At 38.5% G+C, this 23,102-nt stretch overlaps 1 protein-coding gene across 8 annotated transcripts in view; it reads right to left on the bottom strand.

Annotated features, from left to right (window-relative positions):
* The window catches only part of CNTNAP3 (contactin associated protein family member 3), a 218,309-nt gene that overhangs the window by 55,360 nt on the left and 139,847 nt on the right, over positions 1 to 23,102 (bottom strand). For 3 of the 8 annotated variants that reach the window (XM_078348874.1, XM_078348880.1, XM_078348890.1), the window contains 4 exons: positions 21,635 to 21,806; positions 17,139 to 17,245; positions 13,688 to 13,807; positions 7,113 to 7,316 (listed from right to left, as the gene is read on the bottom strand). In XM_078348874.1, coding sequence (XP_078205000.1) covers positions 7,113 to 7,316; positions 13,688 to 13,807; positions 17,139 to 17,245; positions 21,635 to 21,806 — 603 coding nt within the window. Of the gene's footprint in view, positions 1 to 1,551; positions 1,585 to 7,112; positions 7,317 to 13,687; positions 13,808 to 17,138; positions 17,246 to 21,634; positions 21,807 to 23,102 lie in introns of all 8 variants that reach the window. The other 5 variants (XM_078348885.1, XM_078348896.1, XM_078348886.1 and 2 more) reach the window with 2 other exon arrangements.

Raw genomic sequence — 23,102 nt, 5'->3', positions numbered from 1 at the left:
TATTAAGAAAACTGAATTCGTAATTTAAAATTACTGATAAAAAAAAAGAATCTCTTGGCCATATGGTTTTACTGGAGAATTCTTTTTTTCTTTTTCTTTTTTAGATGAAGTCTCATTCTGTTGCCCAGGCTGGAGTGCAGTGGTGTAATCTTGGCTCACTGCACCCTCTGCCTCCCATGTTCAAGCAATTCTCCTGCCTCAGCCTCCTGAGTAGCTGAGATTACAGATGTGCACCACCACCCCCAGCTGATTTTTTTTTTTTGAGACAAAGTCTTGCTCTGTCACCCAGGCTGGAGTGCAGTGGCTCGATGTCCACTCACTGCAACCTCCACTTCCCGGTTTCAAGCAATTCTCCTACCTCAGCCTCCTGAGTAGCTGGGATTACAGGCATGTGCCATCATGCCCAGTTAATTTTTGTGTTTTTAGTAGAGATGGGGTTTCACCATGTTGATCAGGCTGGTCTCAAACTCCTGACCTCAAGTGACCCATCTGCCTCGGCTTCCCAAAGTGCTGAGATTATAGGCGTGAACCACCTGATGGGCCTTACTGGAGAATTCTACCAAATGTTTAAAGAAAAATTAAAAGTCAGTTTTACATAATCTCTTCTAGAAAACAGAAGATTATAGAATGCTACCAAATTCATTTTTGTAGGCAGCATTGTCCTGATACTGAAACCAGATAAAAACAATATGAAAAAAGGAAAACTACGTATCAATATGTCTTACAAATTTGAATGCAAAAATATTCAATAAAATATTAACAAACCAAACCTGTTAGAATTTGTAAAATACATTAGAAATGTATTTTTAAAATTATACATTATGGCCAAATGGAAGTTGCTCTCATTATGCAAAGCTGATTCAATATATCAACAGACAAAAGAAGAAATATAATGTTAATACCAATTGACAGAGAAAAGACATTTGACAAAAATCCAATGTCCTTTTAAAATAAAAACTGTCAGCCAACTAGGAATAAAAGGGAACTACCTCAACATAACATAGGAAAAAAAATGAATACTTTCCCCCTAAGACAGGAAACAAGGCAAGGATGTCTGCCCTCACCACTCCAGTTCAACCTAGTACTGAAAGTCTAGCTACTGCAATAAAGTAAGAAAAATAAATTATCTGCATATAGGTTGACAAGGGAGAAATAAAGCTGAATCTATTTGCAGATGATCTGATTTCCCATATAGAAAATCCCAATGAATCTAAAAACAGTTAAGTTCAAAAAAGTAAGAGTTCAGTATGAACAACTATATTTCTATACTCTTGTTTTATGATCCATTCTTTTTTAAATTATACTTTAAATTCTGGGATACATGTGCAGAGCATGCAGGTTTGTTACAGTATATACGTGCCATGGTGGTTTGCTGCACCCATCAACCCGTAATCTACATTAGGTATTTCTCCTAATGCTATTCCTCCCCAGCCCCCTGCCCCTCAACAGGCCCCAGTGTGTGATGTTCCACTCCCTGTGTCCATGTGTTCTCACTGTTCCATATGAGTGAGAACATGCAGTGTTTAGTTTTCTGTTCCTGTGTTAGTTTACTGAGAATGATGGTTTCCAGCTTCATCCACATCCCTGCAAAAAAAAAAAAAATCCATTTCGAGCTTCATCCTTATCCTTTTTATGGCTGCAAAGTATTTCATGGTGTATATGTGCCACATTTTCTTTATCCAGTCTATTACTGATGGGCATCTGGGTTGAGTCTAAGTCTTTGTTACTTTGAACAGTGCTGCAATAAACATGCATGTACATGTATATTCATAGTAAAATGATTTATAATCCTTTGGGTATATACCCATTAGTGGGATTGCTGAGTCAAATGGTATTTCTGGTTCTAGATCCTTGAGGAATCATCACACTGTCTTCCACAACGGTTGAACTAATTTACACTCCCACCAACAGTGTAAAAGCGTTACACATGTCTACAACCATCTGATCTTTGACCAACCTGACAAAAAGAAGCAATGGGGAAAGGATTCCGTACTTAATAAATGGTGTTTGGAAAACTGGCTAGCCATATGCAGAAAACTGAAACTGGACCCCTTCCTTAACACTTTTTACAAAAATTAACTCAATATGGATTAAAGACTTAAACATAAGACCTAAAACCATAAAAACCTGGGAGAAAGCTACTGAATCCTGTTCAGGACATAGGCATGGGCAAAGACTTCATGACTAAAACACCAAAAGCAATGGCAACAAAAGCCAAAATTGACAAATGGGATCTAATTAAACTAAAGAGCTAAGGACAGCAAAAGAAACTGTCATCAGAGTGAACAGTCAACCTACAGAATGGTAGAAAATTTTTGCAACCTAGCTATCTAACAAAGTGCTAATATTCAGAATCTAAAAAGAACTTAAACAAATTTACATGAAAAAAACAACCACATCAAAAAGTGGGCAAAGGATATGGACACTTCTCAAAAGAAGACATTTATGCAGCCAACAAACATGAAAAAAGCTCATCATCACTGGTCATTATATTCCTAGATTCTAATAATAAACACATGTAAACATAAATTTAAAGCACAACAGAACTTATAATCAATCAAGGAACTGTCTAAATGCCTAGGCATCCTTATAAAACATATAATCTCTGGATGCTAAATATTACGAAATGCTGAGGCAAGAAATCAAAGATCCAAATAAATGAAAAGTTACCTCATGTTCATGGATTGGAAGACTCGAAATAGTAAAGACACCAATTTTCCCTACATTGAGCTATATGTTTAATGTCATTCCCATCAAAATTCTAGCAAGATTTTGTAGACATAAATTTATCATAAAGTTTATACAGAATGAGGCAAGTTATAGCTTAATTAAACAATCTCAAAAAAGAAAAATAAAGCAGGAGGAATAACTCAACCCTGCTATACAGCTATTCAAGACAGTGTTCAAGACAATGTGATATTGGTGGAGGGTTATAAATTAATGAAACATAAAGAATGCAGAAACAGACCCACCACACAAATATGTTAACTGATTTAACACTATTAAAAATGCAATTCAATGCAAGAAGGATAATCTTTCCAACAAATGGTTCCAGAGCAACTGAACATTCATAGAGAGAGTGAGAGAGAATCAAATCTTACATCTTAAATAAAATGGATCCCCAAAGAGGGCATGAAATGAAAAGTAAAAGGTAAAATTACAACACTTTTAGGAAAAATATTCAAAATCTTTGGAATTGGAATTTAGGGTTAGGTAAAGAATTTTTAGAATTGACACAAAGTGTATAATCTAAAAGGAAAAAATGATAAACTGAATCTCATCAAAAAAGCTTTTGTTCTAAAAAAATCCAGTTAAGACAACAAATAGGCAAGCAACAGAGTTTGAAAAAATATTCACAAATCACATATCCAACAAAGGGCTAGTATCTAGAATATATAAAGAACTGAAAATTCAGCAGTCACAAAACAAAATAAACAAATCCAAACAATGCAATCAGAACAACAGCAAAAACATGTGCAGATGTCTGTCTCACTGAAAAGGATATACGGATGGCAAACAAGCATTATGAAAACATGCTCAGTATTATTAGACATCAGGGAGATGCAAATTAAAACCACGATAAAGACGTTACTACATACAGAATAGCTAAAATATGCTGGCAACACCAAATGCTGATGAGGATGTGGAGGAAATGAAATCCTCATACACTGTTTGGGGGGAATGGTACAACCATTCTAGAAAACAATTTGGCAACTTTTTATAAAACTAAGTATGCTAAGTATGCAATTACCATATGACCTACCAACTGCACTTTGGGGCATTAATGCCAGAGAAATGAAAACGTATGCTTGCACAAAACCTGTATTCAATGTTCATAAAAGCTTTATCCATAATTACCCCAGACTATAAATGAACAACTCAAGTGCTCCTCAATGAGTGAACAAACTCTGGTATATCCATGCCACTAATTACTAATCAGCAATGAAAAGGAACAAATTACTGATACAACCATGCAAATGAATCTAGAGGGGATTACATGGAGTGAAAAAAACTCAATTACAAAGAGTACATACTATATAATTTCATTTACATAACACTGCTGAAATTTAAAACTCCCCATAGAAATGGAGAACATATTAGTAGTTGCCCCGGGTTTTACACTGGTGGGTGGGAGAAAGGAGGTGTAGGTGTGGTTATTAATGGGTAGTAGGAGGAATTCTTGTACTGATGGAACTACTGTGTGCCTTGACTGTATGGATGTCAGTATCCTCACTGTGATTATTGCACTACAGTTCTGCAAGATGTTACCTTGGGGTAGTGGGGAATTGCTTAAAGGCTACTCAGCTTCTCTCTATTACATCTCACAAGTGTATAGAAATCTGCAATTATCTCACAAAAAATTTTTTAAATTCTCTTTTAATAGGAAAATTACCACTGACTGGTTTAGAATATTCTATTTCTTGTGTTATTTTAGCCCTTAGCCCAGTAGTTTCCAAAAGATCGCCTGGGGATTTTTTTTAACAATTCCAGAGCCAAGGCTGCACTTCAGACCAATTAAACAATCATTCCTGGCTATAGGACACAGTACACCAGCATCAGGACAATTTCAGAATCAGGTGTTACTTCATTTTACAGTGTAGTAAAGTATAAGATTAAAGTTCCTTCTGATCTGTTTCCACTAGCAAGACAAAGCATGTCAGATCTCTTATCATAAAGGAAATTTAGGCCATGCTATCCTCCTATTTCACCCCTATATTACACAGGAGATCCAGAAATATAGGGTCCAGCTTAGATGTTTCTCTAAATGGAGTTTATATTTAAAATTCTTCAGTGGCAGCTTTGCTGTGGTGGTTATAAGACACATAAATGAGGAATGCTTATCTATTGAGTATGTATAGAAAAGGAACACTGTTTTGTTCCTTGAGTAGTTTTACACACTCATATTCTTTTCATTTTCAACCATTGATTCTCCAAATTAAAATGTTTTGTTTTTGCTGTTTTAGAATAATCCTTACATCTAGAAATAAAGCCAAACAGGTAATAGCTAGTAAACACATTAATTAAATACTGGCCCTGTTGGGAGAATTTCCTTGCTGACCTGTGCAGTGTCCAGACTATGGACTAGTCCCTATGTGAGGTGCTTTCTCACTGACTCACTAGGGGCTCTGGTTTTCTGGTTACATTAGATGTTCACTCCCTGGCAGCTTGCTCAGTGTCTTCACTTTGTCTTGCATCCCTGGTTAACCAATCCAATATATTTTGTTCCATTCTCCTGGCTTAGTTTTCTGTAACTATCTTCGTCACTGATTAAAATTCAACAGAAATGAACTAACAAATAATTAAGTTTTGTAATGCCAAATTTTAAAAACTGAAGAACTGGGAATGAGAGTTTCTTACTTACTGAACTTATGTAGGCTATCTCATTTATGAAAGAAACCCCAAAAGATCCATACTACAGGGTCCACTTCATCGAAGAGGAAACAGAATCTGAGAAAGATTAAGCAGTGACCTAAAGTTCCACAGCTGCTAAGTGACAGACTTAGCATTTGAACTTCAAACTGGAAATACAATGAGACCTTTGCTCTTTTTACTAGGCCAAATTGGCTGGCAGGCATCCAAAGGAGAGAGTCACCACCCTTGGAAGGGACCAAGGTGCAGATTACACAGGTCGAGCACAGTGAGTAAGATTTAAGAATGTGAAAGGCAGTCAGGAGTTGAGGGAATGGGAAGGCCATCCAGATAGTGGAAATGATCTGGTATATTCCAGGGGCTGATTGGCCAGGACAGATTAGGAAGCCAATGCAGGCATGGGCTGATGGATCCACACAAACCACCTTCAGCTGACAGTCATACACCACTGCTGAGAAACATTAAGTTTACCCTACCCCCATGGCTCTGTGGAGGATACCTTTTAGTTTGTAATTAGTGATAGGTGGGTAACAGCTGCCTACTTAGTATATTCTTATGTGTAAATGTAGAGTGCCTGTGTATTAATAAGAAGCACCTCTCAAAGAGCAAATAAATGCGTGGATGAGAATCTGCTGGGGCCTTCAGCCTGGAGAGCTGTCAGCCCCAGAGGCTCTCAGGCAGTTGGTCCCCAGGATAGATCCACTCTCTTGTGCCATCTGGGTGTCTGCCTCTCAATACCTTCAGTGCCGCCTGGGTGGGGGTCTCCCAACTGAGCCGGTACACCACTTTTCAACTTAACTAAAGAAAATTTTGTATTGAACATTAAGAGTGAAATTGATTTCAGTGGCTTTATTATGCTACTCACATAAACCTTTTTGTTTGTTTAAGACAAGGTGTTGCTCTGCTGCCCAAGAAGGAGGGCAGCGGAGCAATCACACTTCACTGCAGCCTGGACCTCCTGGGCTCTAGTGGTCCTCCTGACTGTATACTATTTGTGATTGCTAAATTTAAAAAACAGGCAAATTTCAGTATCTACCTATAATTAGTAATAGAAATGCTTTCAAAAAACCATATGGAAGCTATGTTGGGGAGCAGTGAAGTGTTCCGCAGGGAACCACGGGGATTCTGGAAAGTGGGGAGAAGCTGGCCTTTGACTTAGGAGAAGAGGGTTTTGATGCAGAGTTTCCTTCCATAAAAGATTCTTCCTTCATAAACGATTACTTCCATTTATGAAGACTGAGGTATACATTTCTCAAGGTATAATTTCAGAAAAATGAGAGTCCCGCTGAAAACGTTTGTGATAACTCTAGTAATTATTTCATCCTAGACCAAAGTGACAGTGGCGGGGGCTGAGGAAGGGCATATTGAAATAATCTAAAGGGAGGAAACAGTTCCAGGTAGATGCAGAGGAAGACTTGGAGAAGAGTAAGGAGGTTACTGGTTCTCATTGGTCTCAATGAAGAACTCTGTTAGACCCATCTTGCCCTACAGCCATTATCCCCACTGTTAATGGAAAGCTAATTCATAAGTTATTAGCGGAATTTCCCTGGATAAAAAAGGACAACGCTGAACCTCTCTCAAAGGTCAGGAAGGCGCTCCTGGTTGCTCTTTAGTCCAGTCAAGAACCGGAAGAGACAGAGAGAGCGGTCAGGGCTTTGAACTAAGCCTTTTCTCCCTGGAAATGCATCTCGGGCCGTGCCCCGGCCCCGCGCGCCCCTGCAGCCCCCAACCGCGGCGCTTACCTCGCAAGTCCGGCCGCCGCGCCGTCCCGCAACGCAGAGCCAGCCGCTGCTCGCAGCTCTCCGCCAGGCCCACCGCGGCCTGCAGCTGCCCTGTGCCCGCCGAGTACGCGAAGGATGCCGCCGAGCGCGGGCGTCCGCTGGGGGCGCCTCGGACGGTCACTGCGTCGGGGCCGCCGTGCCGCACCACGGTCCACGCGGCGTCTGCTGGGCAGAAACGGGCAAAGGAGCGGCATCACTGGGCGGCAAAGGCCAGCAGGAAGGGCAAAGCAGACGCGTCCTCTGTGTGAATTAACTTTTTTTTTTTTTTTTTTTTGAGACGGAGTTTCGCTCTTGTTACCCAGGCTGGAGTGCAATGGCGCGATCTCAGCTCACCGCAACCTTCGCCTCCTGGGTTGAGGGAATTCTCCTGCATCAGCCTCCTGAGTAGCTGGGATTACAGGCATGCGCCACCATGCCAAGATAATTATTTTTGTATTTTTAGTATAGAACAGGGTTTCACCATGTTCACCAGGGTGGTCTCGATCTGTTGACCTCGTGATCCACATGCCTCGGCCTCCCAAAGTGCTGGGATTACGGGCGTGAGCCACCGGTGAATTAACTTTTAATTGAAATTTGCATGACTGCATGTTTGGCCCGATTTGAGGAGTTGGACTCGTGTAACAATGTACTGAGCCAGAAAGCCTCTAAGACAAAGCATATCATATCAGGAGAACTGATCATCAGACTTCTGTGACGTCATGCCTAAAAATACGTCAGGTAAGCAAAAACTTTTTGGTTGTTAAAACCATTTTTTACGTCAACACAAGCATGGGGCTAAATTGTTACTGCCAGCGCCTTTATCTTTTTAAACTCATCTGCATTTTCCTCATCTGTGTGTGCCTCTACTTCTCTCATTATCAAATACATTTATAAAGGATACATATTGGGACTATGTGACCCACATACTCCCAGTTATAACAGGAAGCAGCTCTATTAAAATAAAGTGGTTTAATTGTGTCAGCTTCTCCATCAGTGACCAAGCTCGGAGGAATCACAGGCCTAGAGCTTCTAACAACACTTTCCAGATGGTGACCCTGGACATCTGACTGCCTGCTGACATAACTTCTGATGTATCTCTGTCACTTAATTAATTTTATTGTTTTGATTAAATAAAAACAAAATGATTCCACAATTTCCTAAGGGAAGAGGCACACCTTGAGTTCTTCACTGTTCCCAACAACAGACCTCCCACCAGACTTGCAGTCGCTTCAATTCTACTATGCTGGTGCTGCCTGGTCCTTTAACCTCTAAAAAGACATATTTAGAATAATGGACATTTTACATAAAACTTTTCCAAACTGGAGAGACTAAGAAACATTCATATGGGGATTTTTTTAAGAACTAAGAAGCAAAACAGTGTAATACATTTTACATTGAGAAATCACCCTCCCAACCCTTCACATCTCAGGATTTTTCATGGCTTGGGTGCTAAACGTGCTTAAGACACATTTCACAGCCTTACTGTTATGTACACACACCTAACAACAACAACAACAACAACAACAACCGCAGCAAGAACAGAGCAACAGAGATCAGAGGAAAGAAGGACAAGGAAACCAGCTGTGCTATTGGAATATCTCTTTGGTAACAGAACCCATGGAGAGCCAAGATGTGATATCCACAAATGAGCTGCAAGTACGGAAGCAATCTGCAAATTTAAATAATGAATGCAATTTTAAATTAAATTATCACTCGGCTTACTCTGATCACCAAAGGAGGCTCTAAGTGTACCTACAGCAATTTCAGTTCCATCGGTTCTTCCTTTAATATTGGTCTATTTTTTTCATTTTAGAATTTTTATTTTACTTATTTTTGGGACAGTCTCACTCTGTCACCCAGGCTGGAGTGCAGTAGTGCTATCTCAGCTCACTGCAACCTCCACCTCCTCGGTTCAAGCAGTTCTCCTGTCTCAGTGTCCCGAATAGCTGGGACTACAGACACACAACACTATGCTTGGCTAACTTTTGTATTTTTTTAGTAGAGAAGGGGTTTCACCATGTTGGTCAGGCTGGTCTCGAACTCCTGACCTCAGATGATCTACCTGCCTCAGCCTCCGAAAGTGCTGGGATTTACAAGTGTGAGCTACTGCACCTGGCCTTTTAGAATTTTCACAACCTGGTGTTACTCTGTGCACATCACCTACTCTCACCTTCAGAGTTTTCCTATCAACTGAATCAAATACAGAAAAACCTTTGGAGCACTAAGTTGGGCACTGAAGATGATCAATCACATGCCATTTTTGGCCATGTGTTCATATTTGTAGCAAAGTGGGAAAGAAATGATTGTCCAGAGTAGTTCACATAGGCTGGTGGTTAATATGATAGATTTGCAGTCACACATGGTTAAGGATGTAATAGAAATGTCCTCAGTACTCAGAAGGGAACTGTTGAGAATACATGTGTAAAACTGTTTTTCTGAAGAGAATAGTAACTAGGGACATTGTAGGATATGCATTTGTGTTTATAAAATTCCACTTGACTCACTTCTTCTTATAATATCAGTAGTAAAAGACCCAAAGAAAGAAGCAGACCATTGTGGTTTCTCTGATGCTCCCAATTTATTTCAATAGATTATAAGCACATTGGAACTGGAAAGGATCTTGAAGAGCATCTAATATAACCCCTTTCTTTTTCTTTCTTTCTTTTTTTTTTATTAGAGATAGAGTCTCCCTCTTTTGCCCAGCCTAGAGTGCAGTGGCACCTTCATAGTTTACTGCAGCCTCGACCTCCTGGGCTCAAGTGAATTGGACCTGAGCAGATTAATTTTAACAGTGGCTAAATGTGAAAAGCGGTTCAGAGGTGTGGTTGAGTCAGAGACAACCTGTGTGTTCTGACTCACTGGAGGGAGTCGCATGACCCAGAAGGAGGGTAACTATACTATGTTGATCCCTGTTCGACCCCTGTAGCTCAGATAAATATTCGACTTTGAAAATTAAGCTAATTTAACTTAATGATTTTGATTGGAATTAGCAGTCAGATGTTTCTCAACTTATGATGAAGTTGCATCTGAATAAACTTATTATAAATTAAAAATGCATTTAATACATTTGACCTACTGAACCCAGCTCGATCTGGTTCAGTTCACTTAAATGTGCTCAGAACACTTAAATCACTACAATTGGGCAAAGCCATCTAACACAATGCCAGTTTTATAATAAAGTGTTGAATATCTCCTGTCGTTTATTAACTACTGCACTGACAGTAAAAAAATAATGGTTGTATGGGTACTTGAATTAGGGATTCACATGGTTTTCAGATAGTAAAGTCAAAAAATTGTAAGTAGAACCATTGTAAATGGGAATTGTCTGCACGTAAATAATAAAATTCACTCAATACATCATATGAAATCCCCAGCATCTGGCATACCCATTCCTATATGCCCTAGAAGAAAAAAGAAGATCCACTGTGTTCTCTTGTCAGGAGCATACATATTAAAGTTATCTCTTCTTGGAGAAATGACCCTTTCATTTGTCTGAGAAAGTCTTTATTTCTTCACTTTTCAAAAAGAATTTCGTAAGATAAAGAATTCTAAGTTGCTGGGTTTTTTTTCTCTTTCACACTTTATCTCACTCCATTCTTCTTGCTGGCAAGATGACTGCAGAGAAGTTGATGTAATACTTATCTCCTCTGTAGGTAAGGTGCTTTTTTTCCTCTGACTATATTTAGGAGTTTGCTTTTAGCTTTGAATTCTATAGTTTGAAAATGTATGCCTGATGTAGTTTTGGGGGCATTTCTCCTGCTTTAGTGTTCTCTGAACTTCCTGGATTTGTGATTTGGTGTCTGAAATTAATTTGTGGAAATTCTCAGTCATTATTGCTTCAAATACGCTTCTGTTCCTGTCTTTCTTCTCCTAAAATTCCCTTTACATGTATGTTACACCTCTTGTAGTTGTGCCACTGTACTCAGAAATTATGTTCTGGGTTTTGGGGATATTTTTTCAGTCTTTTTTTTCTTTGCTTTTCAGTTTTGAAAGTTTCCGTTGAGATCTCTCCAAGCTTAGGGAGAGATCTCTCCACAGCTGTGCCTGGTCTACTAGTAAGCCCATCAAAAGGCATTCTTCATTTCTGTTACACTTTTGTCATCTTTAGCATTCCTTTTTGCTTCTTAGAATTTCCTTCTTGCTGCTTACATTGTTCAACTGGTCTTGCATGCTATCTACTTTGTCCATTACAGCCTCCATATTAATTATAGTGGTTTAAAGTACTGGTCTAATAATTCCAACATCCCTGCCATATCTGAGTCTGTTGTTAATGCTTGTTCTGTCTCTTCAAAGTGTGCTTTTGCCTTGAATTTTTTTCTTTTTCTTTTTTTAGAGACAAGGTATTTCTCTGTTGCCGAGGCTAGAGTGCAATGGTGTGACCATGGCTCCCTGCAGTCTACAACTCCCAGGCTCAAGTGATCCTCCCAACTCAGCCTCTCAAGTAGCTGGGGACTACAGATATGTGTCACCATGCCTGTTTTGTTTTGTAGAGGTTGGTGTCTCACTATGTTGCTCAGACTAGTCTCAAACTGGTCTCATGCTCTTCCCTCCTCAGCTTCTCAAAGTAATGGGACTACAGGTCCAGCTGAAATTTTTTCCTGATAGCCAGATGTGATGTACCAGGTAAAAGTAGCCGCTGTAAAGAGGCCGGTAGTACTGTAAGTAACGTGTGGGAAGGGGAACGATTCTGTAGTCCTGTGATTAGGTTTGGGGTTCACAAGATCTTCTCAGCCCTCCCTCCCATCACTACCCTGACATGGGACAGGATGGCTAGAGGTGGGTATTTTCCTTCCTCTAGTAGATTAGGGTCTGGAAAAACAAAACAAAACACCAGTAGCTTAGGTCAAATATCTTCCCTTGAGGAAAGAGCTTGTTAAGAAGAACAGAAAGCTCTGGTGTGCTGCAAGATGGTTCCTTTTCACCTCCCCCTTCTGGAAGCATGAGGAGATTTTCCTCCAGTACTCACTGTGAGAATCTGGTCAAGCTCCTAGGTGTAAAACTCACAGAACGGTGGCCACCCTTCTCTGACTGGGTCTCCCTGGAGTTTTGAACTCTCAGATGTGTCCACATTGAGCATCCAGCAATTTGTCAGTTAAGTTTAGGTTTTCCTACCTTGACCATGGTTTCCTGGAAAGTTTCTGCTTGTGGAAGAAAGTTGTCATTCTATATATAAGCCTGCCTGTCTCTCCAATTTTGGAGTGCGGGGCAGTGGTTTCCTCTGTGACCTTACTTCTCTGCTGGATCTGAAACAATTTGCTGATGTTTTCAGCTGGCCCGGCTTTTTACTTGTTTTTAAGACAGAGTGCCTACTTCCAAGCTCCGAAGCAACTGCTTTTTGAAGGCTTTTACCAAATATATATTTCAGGCTATTGGAATAGTAGTTTGACATTGCACATTTTATAATCATTATTGCTTGATTGGTACAACTAGAGAATATATTACTTGCTATAGAGCAATGCAGCATCTAAAGAGAAGGTGACCTTTTCTAGAGGAGAAAAGAGACCAAAGTTTAGTGATTCCTCTATCATTAGCTAGATTTTGTCAGTAGATACTTCCCTAACCAAGTTTTCTGAGGCTTGGTTTCCTCATCTTAGAATTATGACAACCAAGGTCCTTCCTGGTTGTGACTTTGGTTAAGTCTTTTGATATCCATCCACCAAGACCATTTTTATGGGATTTCTCACTTTGGTTTGATTGTTTAAGTTGAGGGATTTTGGAGATAATTGGTATCTCATGGCAGAATGTCTATGTCTTTATCTTCAGCATATTGCTGTGCCCATGGATCTGAATCTTCTGAACTTCCCCTGTAAAGTTTTAATTTTTTTTTTGGCAATCTTTGCTAAGGCATTTTAAATGCCTATGTAATTTCAGTTGTCTGTTTTATTTTTTCTTGGTGTTTGCTGACTCATTTGTTTATTGTCCAAATTTATGAGACTTTTGAAATCTTTTGTCAGCACAATAAATGAAAATTGTTTATTCCAGATTTCCACTTTCTGTAGAGTTGGAAGAGCGAGGTGACAACAAATTTCTGTAAAAATTTAACTATTTAAAAGGAATTCTACTGCAATCTTCTATTATCAAGCTATGTTCATTTCTAATAACACTGAAAGCCAGATAAATAATCAAATTTCTTTGGTTATAAAAAAATTATATGCCATACAAATCACTAAATTATTTAAGATATACATAAAACATTAACACACATATATGTTATTTCTTAGCACTTTCAAAGACCTCTGTTTTTTCTAAATATAGAAAACATGTAAATCACAGAATCAGAGGTTTCCATTTTATCATGATGCACATGAACAGATGTATTATGAGGAGTGCAGGAGCTAGCGAGATGCCCCGGCAGAGCATTAAATCTTGCCTATAATCCAACACAGTCAAACAAGAAATACAAGAAAATTTGGTTGGCAACAAAATTAACAAATACATATTTAATGCTTCTACTTAGCAAATACACACTATCAAACTGCATGCTTAATAATGCTGCCATCTGGGTAAATTTCTCCTTGGTCTATTCTGATATATGCATCTAATGATTATCAACATACCTGTCATATTGCAGTACACAAGAAATGGTCCCAGGGGGCCACTTCCATCTGCATCAATATAGTAAAGCCCGGATGGGTTTCCTCGGTGCTTGTGGGCTTCACAGGACCGCTCATAGAGGGCTGTAGGAGAACACCAGCCATAAGAACCAGAAAAAAATCTCTCCAGATGTAGAGTTGGTGTCCAAAGGTTTGTATTTCTGAATTACAGACATGTGATACATATGACCCAATATTTTTATAGCGTACGACAGTATATTTGATGAGATGCAAGAAAAATGACATTTAAAAAATTAAATTTATTTTTATTAACAAAGGAAAAGAAAATTACCTAGTCAAAATATACTTAAATGTTAGATGTTGTTAGATGCTGAATAAATATTCAGTATACAGTGTATTTCTGTTTTGAGGAAGAAGGAAAGATTGTGTTGATGTTCAAACATGAAGATGTGGTTACAGTGGGAATTGTCAACAGACAATCTTTTGGCAATGGCTAGGGACTGTACTTTCTGTACATAAATGTTTTGTTTTTAGGTAAGAAAGCAGGCAACTCTGAAGCACAGTGTAAAACACTTGAAGAGATATGAGAGGGAAGCCCTGTGAATCTGAATCCTGTGTGCTATTGAAGCATGGTTCTTTTCAAACTCGTAGCAACTATACTTCAGAATTAAACTCTATAATTAGAGAAGAAACCCTCATTTTACCTGTAATAACTGAATGCCTGAGACCATTAATTAATGTCTGCTGCCTATATAATCTTGTATTTTTCTGATAAACATTCTGTAAAGTTTTTCTTAAGCTATGCAGCAATTATACCCTTTGCTTGCTTTAAAACAACCTGTGAATGAGCATTTTAAAGAGAGAAATAGAATTTATATGCCATCAACTTTTCTTCATTAAAAATATTTAAAGTTGATTTAAAAAAAAAACTTCCCTAAGTATTTTGCAACTGACAATTCAAGATAATTGAAATTCAAAGCAAGAAAGAAACATTTTGAAAGATATTCCTTATATAGTGTAAATTTACTCCAAAATAATTGAATATTTTCATTTGTGCAAGTCAATGTTTTACCAAGTACAAGGATGGAATTAATATCTGCAGGAGATGGACATTGACATTATTAATCTTTATTTTTCTTTTGCCACTTGTGGCATATTGATTTAAATAGATACATATATTTGTAAATGTCTGGTAGGATTCACTCAAATTAATAACAATGCTTAGATATAGGGTACAGGTTTGGAATGGGGACAAATATTGAGAAGGTGACTAGAACTTGTGCTTTATATGAATTGTTTGGCTTTTTAAATGATAATGTATACATATATTAATGTATATCATGTATTATATACATTGATTTTACATTTTAATTGTATATAATTACCTACAATTAGTTATATGCAATTAATAATTATATACAATTAAGTAGTTGTTTATAATTGATACATGTTATACAATTAGAAATACAAAATAACCTATTCAACTAGGTGTGGCAGTCTAGTCTCACATTCAATGACTATGGGCTTGGCAAATGTCTACCTTTAGCTTGGATAACAGTCAACTCAATTATTAGATCAGACTGACACCTGAAATACTTTTTCAATCTCCTGATATTTTCCCTCCGAATTTTTTGGAGTTACATTTTGATTGTAGTGAATAACCATGCACTAATATAACCTCATTCATTAAATGCAACATGTAAGAGATGATACTGAGTGTGGTGGTGGTCATAAAGTTGTCAGGTAATACACAGGATTAGGCATCTGCTTTTAGGTAAATACTATGCCTGGAGGATGGAAGATATACAGAAGTAAAAGATCTGGTCCCTGCACCAATTCTATGACCTTATCCAGACATTTAATCTCTGGTCTGAGAGGGCACTTAACTCCTAGAAAATGTGTCATGGCTTTATAAACAGAGATCCTTCTAGTGCAAAAATCATACTTCACGCTTCAGTCTGTGAGAGTCAGTCCTGGACTATCTCCCCTTTTGCCCAGATATTTTGCAGAACCTTGGCTGGGGGTGCAGAATTCTCACTGTGCTTCCTTTGCATATGTGAAGTGAGGTTTTAACGCTCCACACCCTGCCTTTCTCCTATGGTTTTTGTGAAAATCAAATTAAATATGTCTCGTGGAAGAGTTCTTGAAAGTTTCAAGTAGGACCTCAGGATGAGCAAGTGGAACTGAGGACTTTGCATCTTGCTCTGTTTCCCTGAAGACCCAGAGATGGGCAAAATATTCCTGAAAAGTTTCTCAGAAACATCAGTAGAGATATACAGAAAGAAAACTGTAAAAGTTAAAAACATTTAAAAAAATAGGCTTTTCAGGTTTCTTTGATGTTCTAATTGTAACAGATTAGAGGTGAATAAAATGGCATGGACTTTGAAATTCACAGAGGATGATTCTTTGGTATAGACAGATGATTTTGAATATGGCAGAGGTAGTTGAGAAGTGTTAGAATATGCCATCCCTTAGATGTTGTTCTTACACTTAAATGTCCACCAGAATCACGTGGAAGGTTGGTTACCACAGATTCAGGGCCTCATCGCCAGCAGTTCTGATTCAGTAGGTTTGGGTGAGGCCTGAGAGTCTGTACTTGTGAAATGTTCCCAGGGGGTGTGGATACTGCTGGTACGTGGACCACCATTCAGGCATCCTGGAGCCAAGACTGTGGAGCCAACCTCCTTAGCTCAACTCATGGAACCACAAACTAGCTGGGGGCCAAGTTACATAACCTCTTTCTGTCCTCAACTCTGCAATGAAGATAGTAGCACTTTCTTCCCTGAGTTGCTATAGGGTTAAATGAGTTAATATACACAAAGCAATAGCAGAGGGCCAGCATAAGTACTCAATACATTAATACTTTTACAGTTACTCACTTTACAATCATCACCACCACCAAAGAAAAGCACAGTCATAGGAGACCTTAAAGGTCCTCTAATTTCTAGCAGATATCTAATTACCTCTTCAAAAATTTTACCATGTTGCAGTCCCATGATTGCATCATCCCTATGATTGTTAAAAAATCTTCAAATACCTTAAATCATGGGATTTGTCAGCCTGGCAAGAGATTGTTTTTCCACCTTTCTCTGACTGAAAAAATTCTTAGAATTAAAAGTATGGTCCAACTCAAGTAATGGAACAAGGAGCATTATGCATTTTTAATTTCATTTGGTTTTTACCTTTTACTATATTTGATTCTCCTAGACTTATTTCCCCATTGCTTGCCAGCTGCCTTTTTCAATCCTATTTGTACTATGTATTTCTATGTACTACCTCAACACCCTTGTATTAAATAAGGTAGGTTAAAAATAAACTAGAAATTAATTGAGTGCTGAAATAGCTCTTCCAATGTGTTTGCATGATTGCAAATATGCAGATATATATAAACAACTAATCAAAATGAAATGACAAAGAGATGCTGACAGAAATGAGAGGGAGGCATGAGGCTTACAGGAATGGCAGGTCTCGCCCGTATAGCCTGTGCCCAGACAGTCACAGGAGAAGGTGTCCCACGACTGGGAACACTCGCCCCCATGCTCACAGTAGCTGGGCAAGCACCTAAAAGAAAACAGATACAACTTCTGTTTCCCTTTTGAAATCATCAACAAATAAGTGTTTTACCAAAAACAGGTTAATCTGAAAGAACGGCATATGCAAGATAACCACACATGACATGATTATTGGGTCTGCCATCAAGGTTCTCTAATTACAGTGACAAATTTAGATAAATATATCCATTAGCATGTAGCTGATTATTAGGTATCTATGACAGATGAATTTTCAACACATCTCTCTTTTTTGTTGTTGTTCCAAGTGACACAATGATAACTTCACATGTGGCTAGCAAAAACAATTATATACATAAAATTATGAAATATGGCATGCTCCATTAATATATTGTGATCATTTTTAAAAGAAGGGGAAATGGAGGACAATACAGAGGGGAGGAGAAACACGAATAGCTTCAGTCACATAGTAACAGAAGTTCAGAAATTTTGAAGAACATTTATTTTAGGTCATCTTATTTCACCTTTTAGATTTAGAATGAGCAGTTGGTTATTGCTTTTTAAGGACTAACACTAGTAATATGTCAATACTACCCAAAGCAATCTACGATTCAATACAATTCTTATTAAAATCCCAATGCCTTTTTTTGCAGAAAATAAAAATTCATCCTAAAATTCATAGGGAATCTCAAGGGACTCTGAACTAGCCAAAATAATCTTGAAAAAGAACAGAGCTGGAGGTCTCACACTTTCAGAGTTCTCTGGAATCTGCTGCCGCCCACTATAGTATTAGGGGGTTAGCCTGCCTGCCTTTCAGGATTGTTAGGGGAAGAGGGAAGAGAGTACACTATGGAAGCTGACCAGCACCTGACACAGAATGGAGGCTTCACCAAGAGGTAGTGTGACCTTCTGGAAGCCTGGCCTGAATACCATAACCCACCTCTGCCTGCTCTCTCCCACTGCTGAGCACATAGCTAAGGACCTGATAAAGAGTGAAGGTTCTAAAGGCCACCGATCTTCTGGGCCGTGAGGGATGCCATAGTCCATGCTGGAGCAGCAGAGGGGGTGAGTGCCCAAGTGCCCCTTGCCATGGGGCCCAGAGAAGTAGCAGGAGAGGGGCTGGGAGGTTGTGACAGGCCTCCTGGCTGTGGTGGGAGGACGACCAGCAGACAGCTGGGGTATGAAGTTGACAGAAAGCCCCAGGGGCCTGTATTTGGTCTCTGGAGAGATCCTTCGAGGGGAACCTGAGGGGCTGGGGAAGAAGAAACCACAGCATTCCCCACCCTGCCCATGCCCGCAACTCCCCATCCCAACTCTCCAGCAGTGCACCACCAGCTCAGGGCCAAGACTTCCATTAATTACATGGTGTTAATGCCCATTTAGTCTGCTTTTAGAGAAGAGTTAAGGGCCATCAGAATCACAACTTTTCAAGTATTTTAAAGGCCGAGGCATGGAAAAGCCTATGTGAATGGATCAAAAGAGGGAGAAGTGGAGTGACAAGCGAGGATGGGTGGGGTGGGGGCCCACCTCCATACCAGTTTAAAAAGCAGCTGTTCCTCTTCTCCTACATCCTCCTCCACCTCCCCTTCTTCTTTAACATAATGGAGAATCTTAAGATCATACCTGACTTGAAGATCCCACAAATTAAAAACAAAAACATTAAAAACCACTGCTGTTTGATATCAACAGGGTGAGAGTAATTTTAGTTCTATTTCAGAATAAGAACTGTTTAAGTGATCCAGAGACTCTCAACAAGTATACACTATTTTTCTCCAATTAAACACAACATCAATTATGAGAAATTTATACATAGTACAAATAATAGAGGAAGTAGCTAGCAGGCAGAAGACCAACACAAGAGATTTCAGAGGGAGGGCAGGAGTGGGGTGAGCAGCCTGGTCAGCACAGCCAGGTGAGGAGGTAACAGAGGCCTCCCTGCTCAGGGAGCCCCAGATGGAATGCATCAGAGGACCCCATTGGAAGCTCTACCATGTGGTATACAGGGAGAACCTTAAGCATATAGGAGTCTGATGTAAGAAGTTAAAATCTATCCAAACATAAACATCCATTATTTGTGACTCTGTCATCCAAACTGCCCATTGCTATTTTTTGTGTAGCTTAACATTTTGATTAAAAAAGATAACTTTATACCCCATATCTGTTCCTAAGTAGGATTTTTAGGTTTGGTATTTGGATAACATATGTTTCTAATTTGTGGATTACTGAAATGGTTTGGCTGTTCGTCACCCAAATCTCGTCTTGAATTGCAGTTCTCATAATTCCCACATGTCATGGGAGGGACCTGGTGGAAGGTAATTGAATCATGGGAGCAGGTTTTTCCCATGCTGTTCTCATGATAGTGAATAACTCTCATGAGATCTGATGGTTTTATAAAGGGGAGTTCCCCTGCACATGTTCTCTTGCCTGCCACCATGTAAAATGTGTCTTGCTTTTCCCTTATCTTCTGTTATCCTTGGGAAGCCTTCCCAGCCATGTGGAACTGTGAGTCCATTAAGCCCTTTACCTTTATAAATTACCCAGTCTCAGATATGTCTTTATTAACAGTGTGAGAACAGACTAATACAATTATAGTTTTTTTAAGTAACAACAAAGAAAGCTTAATAGATGTTTACAGGCCTGTTTTCAGGATACTTAAAAGTGAATTTTCAGTATTTTCAGGATTTCAAAACTGCATGTAAAGGGAACAGTTCAAAGGTCTTTAATCTTAACTGTAGAATGTCATTTGAAAGTTTTCCAATTTTACTGCTATTCAGGTTTTCAAAAAAAAATCTCACAGGAGCTAGTCTTCTATATTACTGACATTGGGAATGAAATAGTGAATAGCCTTCATTTGTAGTCCTATTTGAAAATAATTTTAAAATGCTTCCTTAAAACCCTTATCTGCGATGATTACTGTACACATCGTGGCTGAAGTTTAACTGTGGCTCACACACACATGCTTAGTTGACCATGTTTATAAGTAACTTTGGGGTGCAATTTGGAAGCCTTTCTAAAATGTGGGATCTCAGAGACAAAGTTAGGCACCAGTGTAACTCTTGGGACTTTAAGGTTAAAACAAAACCACCTATAACAGTAAATACAATGGTTTTGTACTTTGGGAGCTACATATCTCATAACAGATATACTGCAAATGGATCATATTTCGTGAGTAATTAACAAGATATCAAAATAATGTCTTACAAGTGGAGAAAATCACACTTGCATCACAGCTGAGCTGACAGCTATTGCCACTCACAGTGTGGGCCCATGGGACATTTCCCTGTAACCCTGGGAGAGCTGAGCTCCCTGGCTAGTTAGCTGAACAACCTGGGATTATGTTAAGTGAGCAAATGGCCAGAAACCTTCCCACGACCCTCTCCATGACTAGAGTGGGATTCTGAAGCTGGTGTTGAGACATAAATACAGTCCCAGCTGTGTGCCAAGAGTTTGAATCTCAAGGTCAAGGGTGAGAGGTACTTGACAAATTCTTACTTCATACACTCCTCATCTTTGAATTAATTAATTTTTCCTACAAATCAACAGAATGTTCACAGGGGGAAATTATTCTGTGCTGAATAAAGTACATATGCATGAACTTTTCATTTAGTAGGAATTACTTTTTTTTTTGACATGTCACTACATATGAGTTATAAATTAAAACCTGTTTAGACAGAGATAAAAATTTTACAGTTAATGTTTAAACTAGAATTGACTACCAGAATCTACTCCTCAAAAGACAGGTTTTGAAAGATCTACCAGGTGTGTATATAACTTTTTAATTTTTAAATCTGTAGCATTTATTTATTCCCTGAAAGTAAATACCTAATGTACTATGGCAAATAATACATAGAAATATTGTTTTTCCAGGTGTGACCCTGTGATTCCTCCAGCCAAAATCATTGTAAAATTATGGTACAACTAGCATAACTGTGGTTGTAATACTTAATTTATTAATTAAATGTTTTTCTTGTCCAACCTCCATATTTCATTGAGTATGTCCTTCGGCACATATCTTCATCCATCTCTATGATTCAAACTTTTCTAGGACAGATTACTTTTTATTTTCTTTGCAGAACATGTGGGGTTGGGTGGCTGATGAATTGTAATCTGTAAAATTCCTCTGCCTGGAAAAATATCATCCAACTGATGGGTGGGTGGTTGCAAAAGTGAGCTTGATGACTATTAGCTGAGCAACTTGGGATCATATTAGGGTAAAAGTCATACGATGTATGTCTTCTAATAAAACACTACCATTTGAAAAATGCTGCCTATTGCATTAGAGATGCAGTTCTCTAATCCTCATAGTAATTATGAGTATTCATTCCCTTTGGAAAGGTAACAGAAAAAAGAGAGAGAATGGAATGCCTTTTTCCAACTGTTCACATTTGCTTTCTTCAACTTTGAAAACTAACATGCTAAAGTGAGCTCGGATGGTCCTTACCTGTCTGTAATGCCACAAGAGTCTATCTGGAGATCCCTGAAATTCCCCAGCGCCCCCTGCTGTACTGAGATGGGATCCACTGCTTTGTCACCAATGGTGATGAGCCTCAGGCAGCCCTGAAACCCTCCCAGGGGGCTTTTACATCCAGAGCCAGAGCTGTTGTCCAAGCAGCCTGAATATAAAGACAAAAATAGGACAAAAACAATAACTAAGGCAAAATTCTTCCACAGTATGTATTATACAAAGACTGATGCTCCTCCTTGTTTATGGACATCGGTATGATGCCATGAGCTTCACCATTCATTAGAAAGGTAAGAAGGAGGAAGCTTAGAACTGATCCAATTTAAGATAATATCTGGAATTCAGAATAAGAAATTATGGTGGGGGGAATTCAGATTTAAAATTCCTTAACGGGAATTATTGCCCAACTAAGTGAAGAGAGGTTTAGTTTCTTTTGTGAAACCTCACCTAAGAAATAATCATGCATTTTAGCATCATAAGTGAAAAAAATTAAAGGGGAGGTTAAATTAAAATAACTGAAATCCTAGCCCAAATTTTATTTAGGATATGCTGGATTTATGAAGTGTGAAAAATGCTACTTAAAAATATAATTGTTACTACCATTTATATAAAATGTTAAATATCTACCCTAAAGGCATTTTTGTGTGTTATGATGTATGTGTATTTAGGAGTATTTAAAAACATATTTTGTTATACTGACTGGGTGGAAATACCTAGAGTTGTTTTTCTAGTAACACTTTCTTTGGTATTAGGTGCTTTATTCAAATACATAGCCAAAGATTAAATTCTAATGTTTACAGCAACACAAAAAGTAACAGTTACTAAAGTACAGTGTTAGGGTGCATAATGATAAAATCTGCGGTACAGAATGTTCTATGAATAGAAAGAAATAAAATAGACATTTGATTATTTCCAATATTAGAAGTTTAACATTAAAAGTTTCACCACAACCATCAGCTAATTTCACCTAAATTACAAACGGCAATGCTTATGACATCATTTCCCTTTACCCTGTGGGCTTGTTCTGTGAAATGAGAACAATACTTCTAAGAAGTAGTGGTGAGGGCATGACTTTGACTTGAGCGTTATTACTCCACCTCAGTCCAAGCATATAGGAAAGTAGTGTCTTGAATTTACTCCCACCCTCCGGAAGTCACAACTATAACCTGATAATGGAAAACTAATTCAAGTTTGAAAAATAAGGAAGAGGATGAAAGTATACACTCTCATTAAAGATAGAGAACATAATAATTTTAAAATGTCTTTTCATTTAAAGACAACTGTTTATAGAAAGAGTCATATTAATTCAGAATAAATTATAAGGCATTAGTCTAAGTCAGGAGCCTGCAAAGGTTTTCTATAAAACGCCAGTTAGTAAACATTTTAAGTTTTGTGGGTCACACCTGGTCTCTGCTGCATATCCTTCTTTTTTTATTTGTATGACCCT

Source organism: Callithrix jacchus, chromosome 1 (genome assembly GCF_049354715.1).
Source record: "Callithrix jacchus isolate 240 chromosome 1, calJac240_pri, whole genome shotgun sequence".
NCBI lineage: Eukaryota > Metazoa > Chordata > Mammalia > Primates > Cebidae > Callithrix > Callithrix jacchus.
Note: the sequence above shows the minus strand (reverse complement) of the source record. Positions and strands in the feature narration are given on the sequence as shown.